Source organism: Ursus arctos, unplaced genomic scaffold, assembly GCF_023065955.2.
Source record: "Ursus arctos isolate Adak ecotype North America unplaced genomic scaffold, UrsArc2.0 scaffold_5, whole genome shotgun sequence".
Taxonomy (NCBI): Eukaryota; Metazoa; Chordata; class Mammalia; order Carnivora; family Ursidae; genus Ursus; species Ursus arctos.
The window spans coordinates 42,404,753-42,422,353 of record NW_026623067.1 but is presented as its reverse complement, the minus strand read 5'-3'; the positions used below and the strand labels follow the sequence as shown (position 1 = coordinate 42,422,353).

Genomic DNA, 17,601 nt, shown 5'->3' with positions numbered 1-17,601 from the left:
TGACCAGCATAATGTCAAGAATGGTCAAGAACGTGGGCTTGGAGTCAGTCTACATGAGTAACTTTGGACAAGCTACTCAGTATTCCTGAACCTCAGTTTCCTTCTCTGTAAAACAGTGTTGCTCTGTGGATTTAAATGCTTTTGCAGGTAAAGTATTTAGCACAGTCCCTTGAAGACTCTAAGGGCTCAAAACTGGTCCCTATTTTTCCAAAAACCTTTACTTCTGAAAAACATATATCCAAATTCTTGTGCATCATTTGTATATTCTGTAAAATATGAAAAGGACAGGTTTTACATTTGAGATGCTAGACTCCTGAGGTTCAGAGAATCTGGGACTTCTGTAACTGCAGTAACTGCTAACGTCTATTAAGCACTCAGATACGGGGGCGCCTGGGTGGCACAGTCATTAAGCGTCTGCCTTCGGCTCAGGGCGTGATCCTGGAGTTCTGGGATTAAGCCCCACATCAGGCTTCTCTGCTAGGAGCCTGCTTCTTCCTCTCCCACTCCCCCTGCTTGTGTTCCCTCTCTCGCTGGCTGTCTCTGTCAACTAAATAAATAAAATCTTAAAAAAAAAAAAAGCACTCAGATACATTTCATGTCACATGGTTGGTTTTCAGCTAAGGTAGGATTAGAAGCTGACTTTCCTGAATTTCAGGCTCTTTTTGTCCCCACCTATAATGGACCATTTTGCCTGTCCAGATGGCAGGTTTCCAAAAGGAATGGAACATAAATATTTTGTTCTGACTCTGTTTACATTTCTAGGCAAAGCAGACCAGTTCTGGATCAGAGCTTATGGTAACTCCTGATAAAACGTATCTCCCCAAGTATTCTGCCCTTGTGCGTTGGCCCCTTGATCAGCTTGTCTCCCTGTCCTCCTTGTCCCTCCCTGGTTTCTGTTGCCCCAGCGTAGATCACAGATGCAAACTTTTCTGCCTTTCTCTTCTCTACCCTCCTCTTTTCTCTGACTCCATTCCCGCTGTCTCATTTCCCTATTCACCTAAACTCATTTCTCCTACTTAAAATCTTTTTTTTTTTTTTAAGATTTTGTTTATTTATTTGACAGAGATAGAGACAGCCAGTGAGAGAGGGAACACAAGCAGGGGGAGTGGGAGAGGAAGAAGCAGGCTCATAGCGGAGGAGCCTGATGTGGGGCTCGATCCCGTAACTCCGGGATCACGCCCTGAGCTGAAGGCAGACGCTTAACCGCTGTGCCACCCAGGCGCCCCCCTCCTACTTAAAATCTTAAATTTCTGACCAAGTGGCGCCCAGTTAAGACAATTATATCATTAACATGGAACTGCTTTGGCCACAGATGACATGCTATGCTCTGGAAGCTTATTAGCAACATTAGAATGGTACTGTTGGTGCCAACCTGTATCAACGAGCAATGGCAGATAGTGCAGAGATCCTCGGAGCTCCAAGGGGGCCCCCATGCTTGTCTTGGTCACCTGGACTGATCTGGTTAAGAGCCCAGTCCTTGGACGCAGGCAGACCTGGTTCGCATCCTGGTTCTGACACTTCCTAGCCACTTTCCAAGTGGGAAAATACCACAGAGCTCCATGCGTTGTTAGGAGGATTCAAGGAAAACCACGGTTATCTTGCCCAGCATCAGGCACCCGGTGTGAACTACATGATGGTCGTTGGCTAAGGTGCTGCCTGATAACCATATCTATCTCCTCTCTGTCTTCTCTCCTTCCTGGTCCCCCCCTCCTTGCCCAAGCAATCAGGACAAGCACTCCACAGGATGAAGTCTGCTTGATTCACTGGGCCTTAGCATAGCCACTTGAATGGGAAACTAGGAAACCCAGAACATGTCTTAACAGCAAAATTTTACAATGAAAAAAAAAATCCTAGTGTTTCAAAATCTTCAGAAAATAAAACCAAAACAATAAAAAGATATGTTTAATCAGAAATTCTTTTCTAATATAAAAGAAGAAGATGGGAAATGTCCTTTCTGTTCAAATGCAGGCTCCTTGTCCTAGATCCTTCTATAATCTCTCAGGAGGAAGAGAACATGGCCATCTCCTTCCATTCTTCCCTCATCCTAGTCCCCCTGCCCTCAAGCATGGAACCAGTCTACTTGGATTTCCTTCATGTATGGCAATTTACAACTTCAAGGAGAATTCTGAAATCCAGAAGATTGTCCTTCCTGCTTTTCCAGAAAGTCAGAAAGGGAAGTTTTCTCTTCTGTCCCTCATTTTCTCTGCCTTTCCTGTCTATTAAGCAAAAGTCCCAAATGAGATTCAGTGCAGCCTTGCCTTTCTCAGATTCACGCAGCTTGTTAGTATCACAAACACCCCTCCTGAACACAGCCCTGCAGAGTTCTATTCCTGCCCCATGCCCACTGATTCCGCTGCATTGCCTTGGCAACCAGTTAAAATACTTCTATGTGTGCTCCGATATCATCCTTAATTCTGCAGATCCAGGGCAACTTGCTCAGAGGGTTGTGGCACGTCAGGCAGTTGGTGTTTTCTCTGGCTCCATTCTCGTTTGGCTTCTTTTTTCACCTCCCAATTACCTCTGAATCCCCTGCAAGCACCTACGTGCCATTCCTAACACACCTGGCTTGACATCAAGAAACACCCTTGTCAACAAGACAGGGGCTGGAAAGGATCCTGGGGACAAAATGGCTGGTATATCCCCTTTCCCTCTAGCCTCAGGGGAAGACATCAGGAGCTCTTCGGCCACGAAGCTGCTGACTCTAACCCGGTTCTTGCAACATGGCAAGCAGCATGCATTCAGTAATCACATACTGACTGCTGTTTGCATTTCAGCCAGTCTGCTAGGTACAGAGGAGACAAGACATCTCCTTAACCTTATGGAGTTTAAAGTTCAGTAGGAGACAGAAGAGAGTGGAAAATGCTATACGGTCTGATGCGTACTGTGGAAGCCAGAGGACAGCACTGGGGCCTCTGGGAACTTGAGGAGGAACCTATGGCCAGATTAGGATTTGGAAAGAGGGCTGACTTCCCAGAGAAGTGAAGGTTATATTGAGACCTAAGGGTGGGTGGCAGTGGCCACGTGGGCCAGTTTCCTGAGTGGTGGACAGTTTCATTCTTGCCTTCTCTAACACTGGCAGTCTGGCTGAACCCCTGGGCTGAAGTGATCTGTTTAAGGCACCCCAGGAGCATATGCCTTATGTCTCCTGATCTCCAGGCTAAAGTTTTCCCATGAGCCTCTCAAGGAAGAGTAACAGTGGATTGTCCAAGTTCTCTCACCTCTTCTCTTGGCTTTCCATGCTGCACATGTGAATGGTGGCTGAAAGGCACAGTGTCCAAAACCAGCAGCATCAGGATCATGGTGCCAGAACTCACCACCCAAACTATGTGCCCCTCAGTTATTCTGAGGGCTGCAATCCTCAGCATCATGGGTTACTGTGAATGCTTGCGCGATTAGGAATCAGGCCATCTGCAACCTCCATAACTACCCCAAACACAAACAGGATGCTGTAAATCTTTATCTGTAACCATTTTCTCCCATTTTGTTGTCTCATATGAACATAAATTGAACACAAATCTCTTATGTGAAAGTCGGGACAATAGCAGCACCCATCGCAGGGGCCCTTAGAAAGTGTTAAGTCAGATTCCGTTAAGTAAAAGTGTTTCACCCAGTGTCTGACCCACAGTTAGTCCTTTAAGATTTATTAACTGCTTCATAATTTTTAGTTCATGCGGCTCTCTCGAAAGACCATAAGCTCTTTGACAGCAAGGATCATATCTTATTTATCTTTGTTCATCACTGGAGCCCAGCAAAGGGTCTTATTCATAACGAGCATTTTATACATATCTGTTGAATGAATGGGGAATACTAGCAACCGTGTCTCACATTCACTGTCACTGCGTTTACTGTGTGTCATGCCCTGTGCTAAGAACTTTACAAGAAGTATCTTGATTTATCCTCCAAATGAGGCCCTGATTGCTGTTACTCCATGTCTACAACACGGTAAAATAGCAGTCCAAAGGCAGTAAGTGTGGTAGTACTTTAGAAGGGAGTGCCAGCAGTTAACCTTTACTAGGAGCTTACTTTGTCCAGACCCTGGCTAAGCACTTGACAGGTATCACCTTGTTAAATTTTCCCAATAACCTGAGGAGGTGAGCTTTCTGTTTCCGTTTTATAGCGATGGTGCTCAGAGTCGCTCAGTAACTTGCCCAGAAGCACATAGTCAGTACATGAGCTGAGAGCCACTGTTTTGAATCACAAACAATTTTACTTATTTACTTAGTTTATTGGAAGACTAAGACCAGAAGCGGCAGAAAATTGGAATACATATTTTAAAAACAATACTAAAATGCCTATTCCTCTTATTCAGAAAGAAGTTTTAAAATACCCCCTCCCCCCCCACACGTACTTAGGCCAATGGAGAGTTACTGCTTAATGGTACAGTTTCAGTACGGAATGCTGAAGAAGCTCTGGAGATGAATAGTGGTAACGGTTGCACAACATCCTAAATGCATTAATGCCACCGTACTGCACACCTGGAATGACGGAAGTGGTAAATCTTACGTATGTTTTAGATACATGTGCGACGTAGGTTTGGTAGCATGAAAGGTACAGGGCCATGTTCCTACTTGAAATGTTGCTTTCCCTTCATATCGGAGGGCAGGTCAATTCAGCTCCTAACTCCAGTGGCAAATTCTTTTGCAGCCTCTTCCTTTCTGTCATTGGTATCCCTGTGACTAAGTGTCAATTAACTCAAGATAATGTTTCTCCCAAGATCAAAGGAGGACATAAAATTTGTGATATCTGACGCAAAGTTTAGCCATACGTGGAATGGCATTTGCTATGTTCTTAGGGTTAGCAGTTCATGAGCTAAGTGGTTTTGAACTTGGCCCACTGTGTTTTCCAGAGACTGCTGTCACCCAAAAAGGTACTTAGTAAGGTGATTCACATCGAGAAGATTTCAGTCACTGCATGACTTTACGCCTAATATAACGTGCTGCTCATTCCTCACATAGCTCTACAAGGGCTTGATTCACGAAGAGTTCATTCCTGCGTCATCAGGAGTTATTCCATGATTCCATGAAGTCACCCACAGACATGAAGGTATTCATTTATTTATTCATTCATTTACAAAATATTTGGGGGTTCCTAATATGGGCCAGGCTGTGGGCTGGGTGCTCTGAGCACTGAGAGACCAAAAAAGTTGCCCGTTCCTCTTGTGCTTGGATAAAAGATTGGAGAAATGACAGAGATTGGAGGTGAACCCAGCTACTATTTGAGTCCTGGAGTCTGAGGCCATGAGCATCTGTGGTATGAGGTTGCAATGGGTGAGCTTTCAAGACAGAGCCTGGTACGGAGCAGGCGCTTAGGAGCATTCTGTTGAACGTCCTGGCTTCCGAGCCGGGGATCTGGAGGGGTTTGACCCTGGGCTGACACACAGACCCAAGCTGCAGGAAGCTGCTCATGACAAACAGACTTGTCTTTCTTTCCTTGCCTGTGTTCCACCACTTACTTTGTATGCGCTGGCTGGCATTCCTATATGCTAGGGTTATCGGGTATCCCAACCATTTCAATGGGAAAAAATGGCATTGTCTGCCAGTGAAGTGGAGACTGCTTCTCACTTGCCCAGTAAGCTCGGCTATCCACTTGGAGCATTGTTTGGCTGCACTGAATCCATTAGGCAGATAGAGCCCATGGGCCATAAGATGACAAGGAACCGGTGGAGAGACTTCAGCATACAGAGCACCTGACATGTGTCTTCCCAGTGGTGGTTTGAGGCTAGGTATCCAGTCACCTGGTCTCTTCGGCATCTGTTTCCTTCTCCCTCTCCTCCAACTTTGATTGTACTGCACATATTTCTATCCTGTCCTGCCTTTCCCAGCACCCCCGTGCCCAGACTAGAGGCTGCCTCTTCACCCTGTGTCCTTTCTTGACCATTAAAACACCTGTTTTTTTCTCGGAAGTTTCTTTTGATTGGCCAAGCTTCATCTCCCTCATACTGAACCACCTCACTGCCTGACATTTTAATAGATCATCATTTCTTGAGCCTATGACTTCCTTGTCTTAATTGACCTTATTGAGTTATAATTTATACAGAAAAAAATGCATTACTCTTAAGTATACAGTTTGATAAATTAAGACAAACCTATACACCATAACATAAAACATTTGCATTACCCCCCAAATCACTATATAGTTTTGCCATTTCTAGAATTTTATATAAATGGAATCAGACAATAAGTAAGGCACTCCTTTTTTCATATCTTACCATTTCTAAAATTGGATGTATCTAACAGTGAGTATCCTTTTTCCCTTAAGTGTTATAACTAAAATGGTAACACATCTTCTAAGGGTAATGTCTTTGAGTCGGGCATATGTGTGTGTGTGTGTGTGTGTGTGTGTGTGTATCACACACGTGTGTATATGTGTGTGTGTGTATATATATTATACACACACACGCGTTTGTGTATATACATGTGTACTGACTAGTTTTGCCACTAGACAGTAAGCACTGGGAAGGTGAGAATCTTAACTTTGCTGTGTTCCCATAGAGCTTATAGCTGGACACTGATAGGGGCTAAATAAGCACTACAGAGGGTGGTGATAGTGCGTTTCAAACAGTATTCCAAAAATATCTTCTAATGGCAAGAACCTGCCTAAAACTTGTCTTGGAATGAGTCAGTAGTCTCTAAGTACAACATAGGTTCTCTTTGTGGGCTCAGCTGCCTTCGCAATAGTATGAGACATTTTCCCAAATTTGTTGCATGGACGATTAATATTATTCAAGGTATTAATAAAAGGGAGGAGAGGGACATGCCACTGTCAAAGAAATTTGGGAAACATTTCTTATTATAATTTACTGCTTAGAGATTCACACTTCATCAGCATGCTAAAAGTTCTGACAAGTGCTGCTGCAAAGAAAGAAATGTTTAGCTCTTTTTTGGGGGGGGAGGTAAATGTTTTATTTATTTATTTGAGAGAGAGAGATCCAATTGGGGGGAGGGGCAGCAGGAGAGGGAGAAGCAGACTCCCCACCTGACCAAGGAGCCTGATGTGGGGCTCCATCCCAGGACTCTGGGATCATGACCTGGGCCGAAGGCAGACGCTTAGCCGACTGAGCAACCCAGTTACCCCTGTTTAGCTCTGTTTGAAGCTTGGGTTTGTTTGACCCTGGAGCTTTAAGGAACATCCATCCATAGCTTGTAGAATATGCCTTGTGAAAGACCGCTCTAATATATATATATGCATGATTTTTTTAAAAATGAGAAAGAAAGGGAGAAGACAAGGAAAATGAGGAGAGCTGTATTTGCGTCGGGCCCAGGTCAGCCCAAAGCTATGTAGTGGCATCTGCAATGGGAGAGATGAGGATGCTTTTTGTGAGCAGAACAGCTGAATAAGCGCTCTCCCTCCCGCTCTCATAATCTCTCTTTATCCTACGTAGAGACGTGTGGGCAGGCAACCTTTCCTAAGAGGAAAGGAAAACAACACAAAAATATGTGTTGGCTAATCCCTTAGGTGACCTGCCCCGAGCCCGCAGGGTGGCTAATGGAGGTTGCATCAGGAGAGCCCGCGGCCCCACCCCTCCGCCTTGGCCAGCCCTTCGGGGTGGAGCTGCTGTGTTTGTCCAACACTGTGGCCAGACAGCTTTAACTGATGAGAAAACTGAAAGGGGTAACAGGATGGCTCGCTAGAACAGACAGGAGCCACCTGCAGGAGTTACCCAGGCCACTCGAATGATGGCAAAGTCCTCCTCAAAAACAGCACTGACCCGATGAACGGAAATCAGACCGGGCTAGGTGAAATCAGGCAGAGACTGTAAGAAGTGTACGAGAGCTCTCTTTCCATTTAAAAAAATATTTTAAACATCATCAGATGCTAAAAAAGACTTTTTTTTTCCTCCTGGTATATATGCCTGTGAATTTTAACAGCTATCTGGACTCCTATAACTGCCACCACTGTCAGGGTACAGAACAGTTCCCTCATTCAAGAAAACTCCCTCATGACCCTTTCTAGTCACATCCTCTCACACACCATAATCTCTGGCAACCACTCAGAAGCATTATTTTCCATCACTATAGTCTTGTCTTTTTAAAACTCCCTTTCCTTTCGCTATCCCCTTTGCTTCATTTTAAAATGGAAGTCTCTGCATGGTTACGTGTGGGTGCGAAGAACTCCAAATCCCATGCCAGCAGACTCTCTCCTCTACTGTTACTGTTTTGTTATTTTCTGTGGCTAACATTTATCAGCATCTGTGATGTGCCAAGCATTTGTACTCAGCTTTTTACATACATTATCTCATTTTAATCTTACAACAGCCTCATGATAGATGCACACCATTATTATCTCCATTATACAAATATGGAAACTGGGGGTAAGAGAGGTTAAGTGACCTGCCTAAGGCAAATCATTGAATCCCAGCACAAACCCAGCTCCATCTGATGACATATCCTTAACATTATGGTAAGTAATAAAAGGGAAGGGACTGTCACGAGGGAAGATGTACATAAAGAGAGGTTGGGGGCAGAGCCAATTTGGTGCCATATGGTTTTGAAAAAGATTTGCAAATGTGTGTGAAGGTGGAGAACCATCTGGGTCTCCTGACTTCTCCACCTCAGCTCCTCCTTTATGTTTTCCTCCACCTGTCACATGCAGTCCTTGCTGACCCAGGTGACACATGCTTGCTGTTTTCAGGGGTTTGGGATAGTTTTAGTCCCCTTGCAAATTTTGCAGAAACCACTGTCCGTGTCACAGGTCACAGCAGCTGAGACCCAGAAAAGGAGCTGGATACCTTCTGGTTTCTACTCAGCCTCAATTCCCTCGTGTCTTTTCTGACCTGATTTCCCCCCCTCAGGTGCTTGCAACACCAGCTGAAGACGTTTCTAGGACACAGCCACCTGGTCTGTGTGCTGGAGGTGGCAGGTGTGTTCTCGCTGAGTTGGGGAAGTGAGATAGAAATGTGTGTGGTTGGCATGATGGGTAACAAAGAAGGGAGAAAGTCCAGCCTTGCAAGACCTGGGGCAGAGACATTTGTGTTAGGGATAGAGAGGCAGGAGAAAGGAAAACTAGAGAAGTGACAGAAGAATCAGAGACGCTGGGAGTGGAAGGTTCTTAACCTACATGAGGTGTTCGTTTGAGCTTGTTATTTGGGCAAGTGAAGGTTGCTAGCAAGTTTTCTCCTGGAATCAGCTCCTAGCTCTGTAAGGATCTCGGAGGTGGGCTGCCAAGCCAGTGCAAGCTGGGAAGAATCACACATCTCAGTCACAGCCATGGATCATGTGGAGAAAAATCAAACAGGCCAGAAATCAGGGTACCAGGGACCATCTTGGGATGACACTCCATTAACAAGCGGGTGAAAGAGGGTGTGCAATTTCGAGTGAAAAGTACTGAAGTCACTTCAATAACAAAACCAGCTAACATTTACTGAGTATGAGCCAGTCCCCGTGCTAAGAGCTAATTGACATGAATCACCTCATTTATTTCTGCCAACAACCCTATGAAGTAGGCACTACTATTCTCTTCAATTCACGGATGGGGAATTGAGGCCCCGGGGTTTAAGGGACTCACCCCAAGGATACAACTGCTGAGCGGCAGTAGCAGGATTTGAATTCTTATATTTTTCAAACCTAAGCTTGCAAGCTTCACTGCTTTCCTGCCTGTCTTAATTCAGAAATATTTCTAAAAATTCACACAGTGAGGAGGAAGACAGATCGACTATTCAGGAGGCTGTAATCTTCTTGAAGGCCTGCAAAGTTCCTTTGGCCTGACTGCGGTGAGGGAAGCAGTAAGAACTGGTGGGGTTTGCACTGCCAGGGGCTATCCAAGAGTCTGCTGATCTCACCTGTTGGTTTGAAATAATTGCACGCTGTAGAAACCTACAGCCATTTCTCAAGTTTTCTTTTTACCCAACAGGCTTGGGAGGGTTTAGACAGGTAGGCACAATGGACTGTTTTTTCTCTCTGGGCTGGCACCATGAAGTGTGACTATTGGTCCCACCTGGCATACTGGCTGGCACGAGAAGCAGTCGGCCTCTTTGAGGCAACAAAAAATCCCGATGAGCTCGTTTTTTTTTTTTTTTTTTTTTTTTTTTTTTTTTAAAGATTTAATTTATTTATTCGACAGACATAGAGACAGCCAGCGAGAGAGGGAACACAAGCAGGGGGAGTGGGAGAGGAAGAAGCAGGCTCACAGCAGAGGAGCCTGATGTGGGGCTCGATCCTAGATCGCCGGGATCACGCCCTGAGCCGAAGGCAGACGCTCAACCGCTGTGCCACCCAGGCGCCCCATGAGCTCGTTTTTTAGATGAGCCTAGGTGAGCAGAATAGACTTTGGGCTTCATGGACTCACAGACAGGAAGTTAAGCGAACTCTTTTAGAGGGTCAGGTTAACATCGTGGCCCTTGGAAGAGGTGTTTTACAAAATGGTACCCTGCGACAACAGGTGATTTATGCCCTCTTCGGGAGTACTTTATACTTAGTATTATCCTGGGCTGGACTCATCCCAGACTCAAGTTCAATAATGATACCTATTACACTCTCCTGCAAGGGCTATCACTCCTTCTGTGTTTTGTGGAATTCCTCATGCACGGCAGGGCACAATCAACAGTCAATAGTAATGTTTGCTATGATAATGATCTTCCAAATGCCTTTCATCTAAGGATCTCAAAGTGCTATGTAAACACTAATTAGTTAAGCCTCACAATGGCTCTCTGTTTTTACAATATATTTTCCGATTTTATAGAATTTTAAATTGAGACCCAGCAAACTTAAGTGGCTTGTCCAAAGTCATATAGCAGGTTTAAATTCAGGATAACGACCATGCTCTGCATTTACAGGGCCTGTGTCTTCTAAGGCACTAAGAGTGTGTTGCGAAGATAATCGGCACACTATCCTGGAGGAAGGCGGGTAGTAACTATTATTAACTGTTGACGAAATTGGGTAAACTGAGGAGGCAGGGAAGGCAAGTGACTTGGTGAGGATCTGACTGAGGATGTAAGTGCCTCCTCGGACTCTCAGGACAGTGTGGCATCCCAGACAATACTCAGCTCTCTTAACTGAGGGGTGCCTGCCTGCTGTGCCCTCCGGGAAAGATAGCTCCACTCCTGGAAGCAGAGACAGGCTGCACAATGACAGCCAGATTTACAGCCAGGAACAGGTTTGTTCACAGCCCCGCTGAGAGAGGCAAAAGGGATGAGATGAGCCATTTCAAGTAAGGATGGCTCAGAAAAGGAAGAGAGTGGGGCTGGTTGGGGGAGGCTGCCAGCTCGGCTCTCTTGTGGAGTATCTTCACTATGGCAGGGCCTGCCGGCAAGCAGTACCCTTTCACAGCCTGCTTCTGTGCGGCAGCCTCCCGCCAAGGACTCGGTCCAGTGCGGCCTGGAGGATGGGCACGACCCTGTCACTGGCGCCTTTGTCTGAGGTTACAAGTCCTTGTGAAAGAGTTCCAGGGACATGCAGTATCTTACCGGCTGTCTCTTACATATCACCACCTCTCAGTCCCACAGCTCCCTATGCCAGGAGGGGCCTGGAATCTCCTACAGTTCAAAAACTTGGTAGCCGTGGGTACATTCGTTGCTACCTTTTCTTAACACAGCCACATTAAAAAAGGTAAAAACCTGAACAAAAATATTTGAAGATGTTAGACACTTGCCTCCTCCCAGTCTGGCTACACTTTCTTAGTGAGGGAAGATAACTCCACCGGAGGCCAGTCGGACTTTGCTGGGTGGGGGAGGGGGGGTTGCTGGGTCTTAGAGACTCAGAGGAGGATTTGCTGGCCTCAGATAGAGCCCTATTCTCTTCAAACAAGGCTCTTGGGAGAAGTTTGCTGCCCTACCCCCACCCTGCCCTTTCAGGCCTGTGGATTCTGATTGATGACTAGACCTTGGGCTAACAGGAAGCCTGAAAGAAGGGTGCCAAGCCCTTTTCTGGAATGTGGTCACACATATGAGCACAATGGCAATAAAAAGTCTACAATGAAGAAATCACACCAATGCCCGCTTATTCCACTCTCATTTTCCACCGTTTCCACATTCCCCTCCTGCATGGGCAGCTTGGAGATGCACCGAACAGAAGGAGGGGTGAGCCGCTGAAAGGAACATTTCAGACTGAGTGTCCTGAATGCACATCATAAGCCTATTCTCCGATGCGGGAAGGATCGACAGAAGACCCTCCCACCCACTGTTACTCTTCACAACAGAGTTGGGGGACTCTGCTGTTAGCTTTAAAGCGGTCAGCTTTAGGTAAGACTTCACACAACGCAGCCCTGACTTTCTAAGTATGCCAGCGACCCGAGTCACAGCTTTCTGTGTCTACTCTGACACAGTGACTCCTGGGGTGACAGTGCACATAATCCTGCTGGACTCACGAGGACTGCGTCCTCCTCTTGAGATGTGCCCTTAACAAGCTTCCCACAAAAGGCTCGCAGCCAGGTCAGATAAAGTCGTCAGGATCCATTCGCATGGCTGGACAGAGTGATTCGCATTATCCAAACACCAAAACCATGACTATGCTCTCCTGTGCGCCACTCCTGGGCCCTTGTGGTCATGGCAGCCGCTGAGGAGCATTTCATGTACATTTGATTCATTTAGTAAAGTAAGACATCTGCAGGGCTCCTGTACACATGTGTTGTGCCTCACAGCCCAGCCTTCCTATCAAGCAGTCCACCCACAGATACGCTTTCCTCCTGCACAGTCTTCAGGCGTTCAAGCATCTTGATAGCTTCAAATGGATAATGAATGAGCACTGTCATACTAACGTTTTTGGACTGGGGGTGGGAAGATAGAGTGGGGTAAAATTAAAACAAAACCTGACATTTAACTTCTCAAAGATCTCAAAAGGAAAAGGCAGCTGGCTTTATCTTCTCTCTTTTTCCCCATCCTCCGTGCATTTCCCATGCACTGGTTTGGACTCAAACAGCAGAAGTGAAAGAGGAAAAATAATCACGAAGGCTTTCTTTGTGCTACCACCTTCTAGACAAGAAGCAGGGGGAGCCTAGGAGACTTTAACAATTCTAAGAATTCCTGGATGGATGAGATAGGCTCAGGATTCCACCAGGTTTCAGTAAAAAGATCATTGCCCACAGAAACTTATCTCTGGGGAATCAGTGGCAGCACTCTTTGAAACCTAACGACAGGAAGATAATCCCTAGCTGCTGGTATACACAAATCCAACCTCTAAATGGACATGATATGAACAAATAAGATCGTTCTTACCCCATCCATGTGGATTCTGATATTAGGCACCAGCCGGAAAGGGCTGGACTGCAGACCTCTAGGGTTAGTCCTGCTTTTCCTGCTGTCCTGCGGGGTCAGCACGCCAGGCCTGCGGAAGGAGCCCCCTCTTCCCGAGCTCTGCCCTGAGCGCACACCATCTAGAAGACGCACGAGCAGCAGGTTGGCCGGCAGTGCCTCGATGCTGCAAAACACCAGGGTCCTGCATTCGGGGCACCTCAGCTCCTTGTGGGCCTTGAAAATCCTCTGGAGACATGGTTTGCAGAAGGTGTGCTGGCAAGGGAGGACTTTGGCTGTGACATCGAGCTTTTCAAAGCACACGGGGCACTCCAGAAGATCAAGTAACGTCAAATCATCCATTTTATTTTAAAACTCCAGTCCTGACCTGGAGGGGCAAAGTCCGCATTGTAGGGTGAGCTGAGCCAAGGAGGCAAATCCAGTCTCTTGGGAGCGGTCAGAATTCTTGCCTGTTTGAATGAGAAAGGAAGAGAGGAAAAAAATGTGACTGCTCTGAGAGGTATATCCCACCTACAGGGAGGCAGTGTCTCATAAGGCAGTTTGCAAGTACTTTATTCCAGCACCCAAGTTTCAAATGACTCATTCTGATTCAGTGCTAGCAGGTAGAAGGCTCAACTCCTGCCTGCTGGAAGATTGGAGGGAGCGTTCAGCACGGTGACTGACGACTTACTCATTGCTCCTCTGCGTGCAAGCAAGAGCAAAGAGACGAAAATGGCCCTTTGAAGTGGCATACGCACTCCTCTCTCCCAGCTCAGGCTCAAGGGGCTCCTTCTCCCCTCCAGACAACCGGTTTCAGTTCTCAAATCGAGGCCCCCTCAGAATGCAATTTCTGTGAAGCGATCTAGTCCTTCTCCCCCTAGGTTTATCTGTTATCTGCAGCACAAGCAGCCAAATTTACATGGATACGTTTATCTGAACCTCATGCAGATGTAGAATTATTTCCTTCACTATAAATCCTCCCCCATTATTTTGTTCTAGCAATGTACAAGAAAAATTTCTATGAGAAACCCATTTTCAAAAATTGTCTGCCTTAACTACAGGCCAGGATGCTTGGAAGCTTTTTCCCCCCTCCTTCTCTCCTTCCCTCCCTCTCTCTCTCCTTCCCTTTCTTCCTTTTTTCCTCCTTCCCTCCCTCCTTCCTTTTCTTCCCTGATTATTCTAGCCTCAGAGACAATATTCCTCCCACAAGATGAAGTCACACAGCCTGTTTAGTTACTTTGACAAGTGTTCTCAGTTTCACCTGAAGCAGATAGGAATTCTGGATTGTGGTCACAACCTGCAAAAAGCAAGATGGAGCAGTGTATACAGATGTGTGTGTGTGTGTGTGTGTGTGTGTGCGCGCGCATGTGGTCTGAAAACATCCTTAGTCCAGAAACAGTTTCCTTTTAGATGTCTGAAAAGAAGTCTCCAGTTGGGAGAAGTCTCCCGGGAAGAGGTCACCTGTCCCTCACAAGTGCCAAAATTGTGCACAGCAGCCCCGGAGGTTTGGCGGGAGGGAGGGCGGGCGGCCCGGCCAGTAAGCAAAGCAGACGCGACACACTGTGATGAGAGATGGCGCCTTGCCCTCCTGAGACAACTCTCCGAAGACCTTAGCTCTGGGCACATGTGCGGGGGGCCACTAACCTTGAGCTCGTAACCCCAGCTGAGTTCAGCTCAGCACGATCCTCTGCTTGGCCAGGCTCCCTCCAACTCGCTTCCTTTTCCCCAAGAGCCGCTGCCGCGCTTTGAAAACTTTAACAACTCGGAGTCTTACTCATTTCAAGGATCGCCTTACTCAGCCCTGTTAACGCTTTCACTGCCTGGCAGTCAGCGGCGCGCTCCGCTGAGTTCACTCTCTGCTACTGATCTCTCCTTCATGTAACTGAGTCGATTTCTGGGAAAAGATTGTAAGGGACAAAATATAAGCCGGCCCCTAAGGCTAAATATTTACAGTTTATATTTTCACTTTTCTCATTTTGTCTCCTTTCCCAGAAGTTGAAACATGCTCAGTTATAAACATGCCAAGGTGACTGTGTTTATTTTAAACCTTTATAAGGATTTGCTGAAAAGGTCAAACATATTAATGGTAGCTGTAACAAAGATTAGTCAGCCACCTAAAAAGTACTCCTTAAAAAGCATAGTCAATCCTTGAATTTGTAGATTTGAGACTAATTTGTAGATTAGTGATCTTTTTGCTCAATCTCTTCAAATTGAAAAAAAAGTTGTATCATGGTTGTTCATGTACATCTTTGAAAAATCAAAGCACGGAAGGGCTTTGAAAAAGGAATGGTTCCAGCCTCTTTCCCTGCCCAGCGCCTACTGGAATCTTTTCATAGCGCCAAATAATACACTTTTATGTCTTGATTTATCCATAATACATTTCATGTAAAGTCACATAGGTATTCAATAAAGTAAACATGATAATATTACTTAACCCCAGAGTAGCCCTTATCTGTGCTAAGCACTGTTCTACTTTACCTATAACTCATTTAATCCTTTTAGCAAGCTGGTAATACGCTACACTCTTCTTTACCCTCATTTGCAAAGGAGGAAACTGAGACACAGGGAGGTCAAATAATTCACTGCAGGAGCCACAGAGAGCAACAGACAGGTGTTCTGTGCTCTGTACTACTGTGTCCTAAGGTGATATAGCTTTAAGGGGAGGAGAGATGGTTGAAGGGAGGTAAACCTCATCATCAGGATGGCAGGAAGTCAAAAGATAATAACCCAAGCTGACCAATCAACTTCTTTTGCAGATGAGGCAACTGTGCCCAGAGAGATCAAGAGATTCCCTGAAGTTGCTCAGTAAGTTAGGGGCAAAACTGGGACTAGAAACTGGTGGGGTTTTTTGGTTTTGTTTTTTTGTTTTATTGTATCTCCTCTCTCAACTTAAGGATGACAACTTCTTTTTTTTTTTTTTTAAGATTTTATTTTTATTTTATTCGACAGAGATAGAGACAGCCAGCGAGAGAGGGAACACAAGCAGGGGGAGTGGGAGAGGAAGAAGCAGGCTTACAGTGGAGGAGCCTGATGTGGGGCTCGATCCCATAACGCCGGGATCACACCCTGAGCCGAAGGCAGAAGCTTAACTGCTGTGCCACCCAGGTGCCCCAAGGATGACAACTTCTTATGATGCAGAAGTACTTAGCTACAACTCCATGGGAAAATCTTAAGAGGGGACCAAGAGGCCCAAGAACAGATGGTGGTGGAGTACATGTTTTACAAAGTTCTTCCATGTTATTTCTGAAAAAGCAAAGATGCATGGAGCTCACAACAGGGGACAACAGGGGAGAGCTTTAGGATATGAGCAGATGAAGTCATCTGTCCTCTGAGCACAGAGATCTGATTTGACTACATATCAATTTCAGAAATGATTTTTAACTCTTCTTTTTTTAAAAAATCTCTTTTATGAAGGGTTTTTGGGGCTTCAACAACATCAAATCCACTCTGTTGCCTGTCTCCTTCAATTAATTTCCACTTTTATAAATTCTATACTCATCACGAAGCCTCCTGTAGTCTGAGGCCCTTTGTTGTCCCTTACTCTTTTTCCCAGTTGGTAAAGCTGAGCCCTCTCCTCTGTGAGCTGCCCTGCAGTCCCCTCACCCTCTAGAAAGGTCTGCTCCAGTGCCAGAACTCCTGCCGCAGGGGTGAGCAACATTCTTCCTCCTTCCCTCTCTTGTTCTTAAACACACTCTATCTGCCTTAGATGCCCAAATCTGTACCACATGCAGACGCACACACATACTTGCATAAAGACAAACACACACATAACCTTAAGAGTAACATTTATGAAGCACATGCTATATGCCATGGACCAGTGCTAAGACTTTAAACAGATTATCTCATTAAACCCTCCCAACCACCCAACAAGGTAGATGCCATTAACTTTCCTAGGATTACAAAGCTTCTGATCTGAACCCAGGTTGGCCCAGTCCCAGGGCCTGTGTTCCTTCCCATTATTGCTTCCCACATTATAAAGTCATATACATGCCATAAATATACCCATATATCTTTATTGTATAAATCCATACACATGTATACATATGTCCCTATGTACACACCAGTTGATCTCCGAGCCAACCTAAAACAAAAAGATTTAAACTGCCCAGTCTCACACCTCCATGCCATTGCTTGGCCAGCAGTCTCAAAAAGCTTCAAACCCTCTCATCCCTGACAAAACTCAAAAGCCCAGTTCCATTCCAGAAAGGCAGCGTAGATCCAGTAGGCTGCTCTGTGCTACATATCTGGCAATTGAAGATTCAGCAGAAGAGAAATGTGACGGGAGAATCTTAGGCATTCGTGAAAGACCGAGAAAGTTTACGCTGAGCAGGCATGGTCTTTTAGCACCTCTTAATTCACACCCTGTAGGTGGTCCCCAACACCACCCACATATGAGGTTAGTCTTGGTAGAAACTTTTGAAGCTTTTGAACAAAGGGGG

The 17,601-nt window shown here is 45.7% G+C and overlaps 1 protein-coding gene across 2 annotated transcripts in view; it reads right to left on the bottom strand.

Moving 5' to 3' along the window:
- The window catches only part of SH3RF2 (SH3 domain containing ring finger 2), a 125,130-nt gene extending 110,144 nt beyond the window's left edge, over positions 1 to 14,986 (bottom strand). Inside the window, exons 1-2 of one of the 2 annotated variants that reach the window (XM_026498995.4) lie at positions 14,807 to 14,986; positions 13,148 to 13,632 (exon numbers count right to left, since the gene is read on the bottom strand). In XM_026498995.4, coding sequence (XP_026354780.3) covers positions 13,148 to 13,525 — 378 coding nt within the window. In that variant the 5' untranslated portion in view covers positions 13,526 to 13,632; positions 14,807 to 14,986. The remainder of the gene's footprint in view (positions 1 to 13,147; positions 13,633 to 14,806) is intronic. The other variant, XM_044384184.3, reaches the window with a different exon arrangement.
- Between the last annotated feature and the right edge of the window lie 2,615 nt (positions 14,987 to 17,601).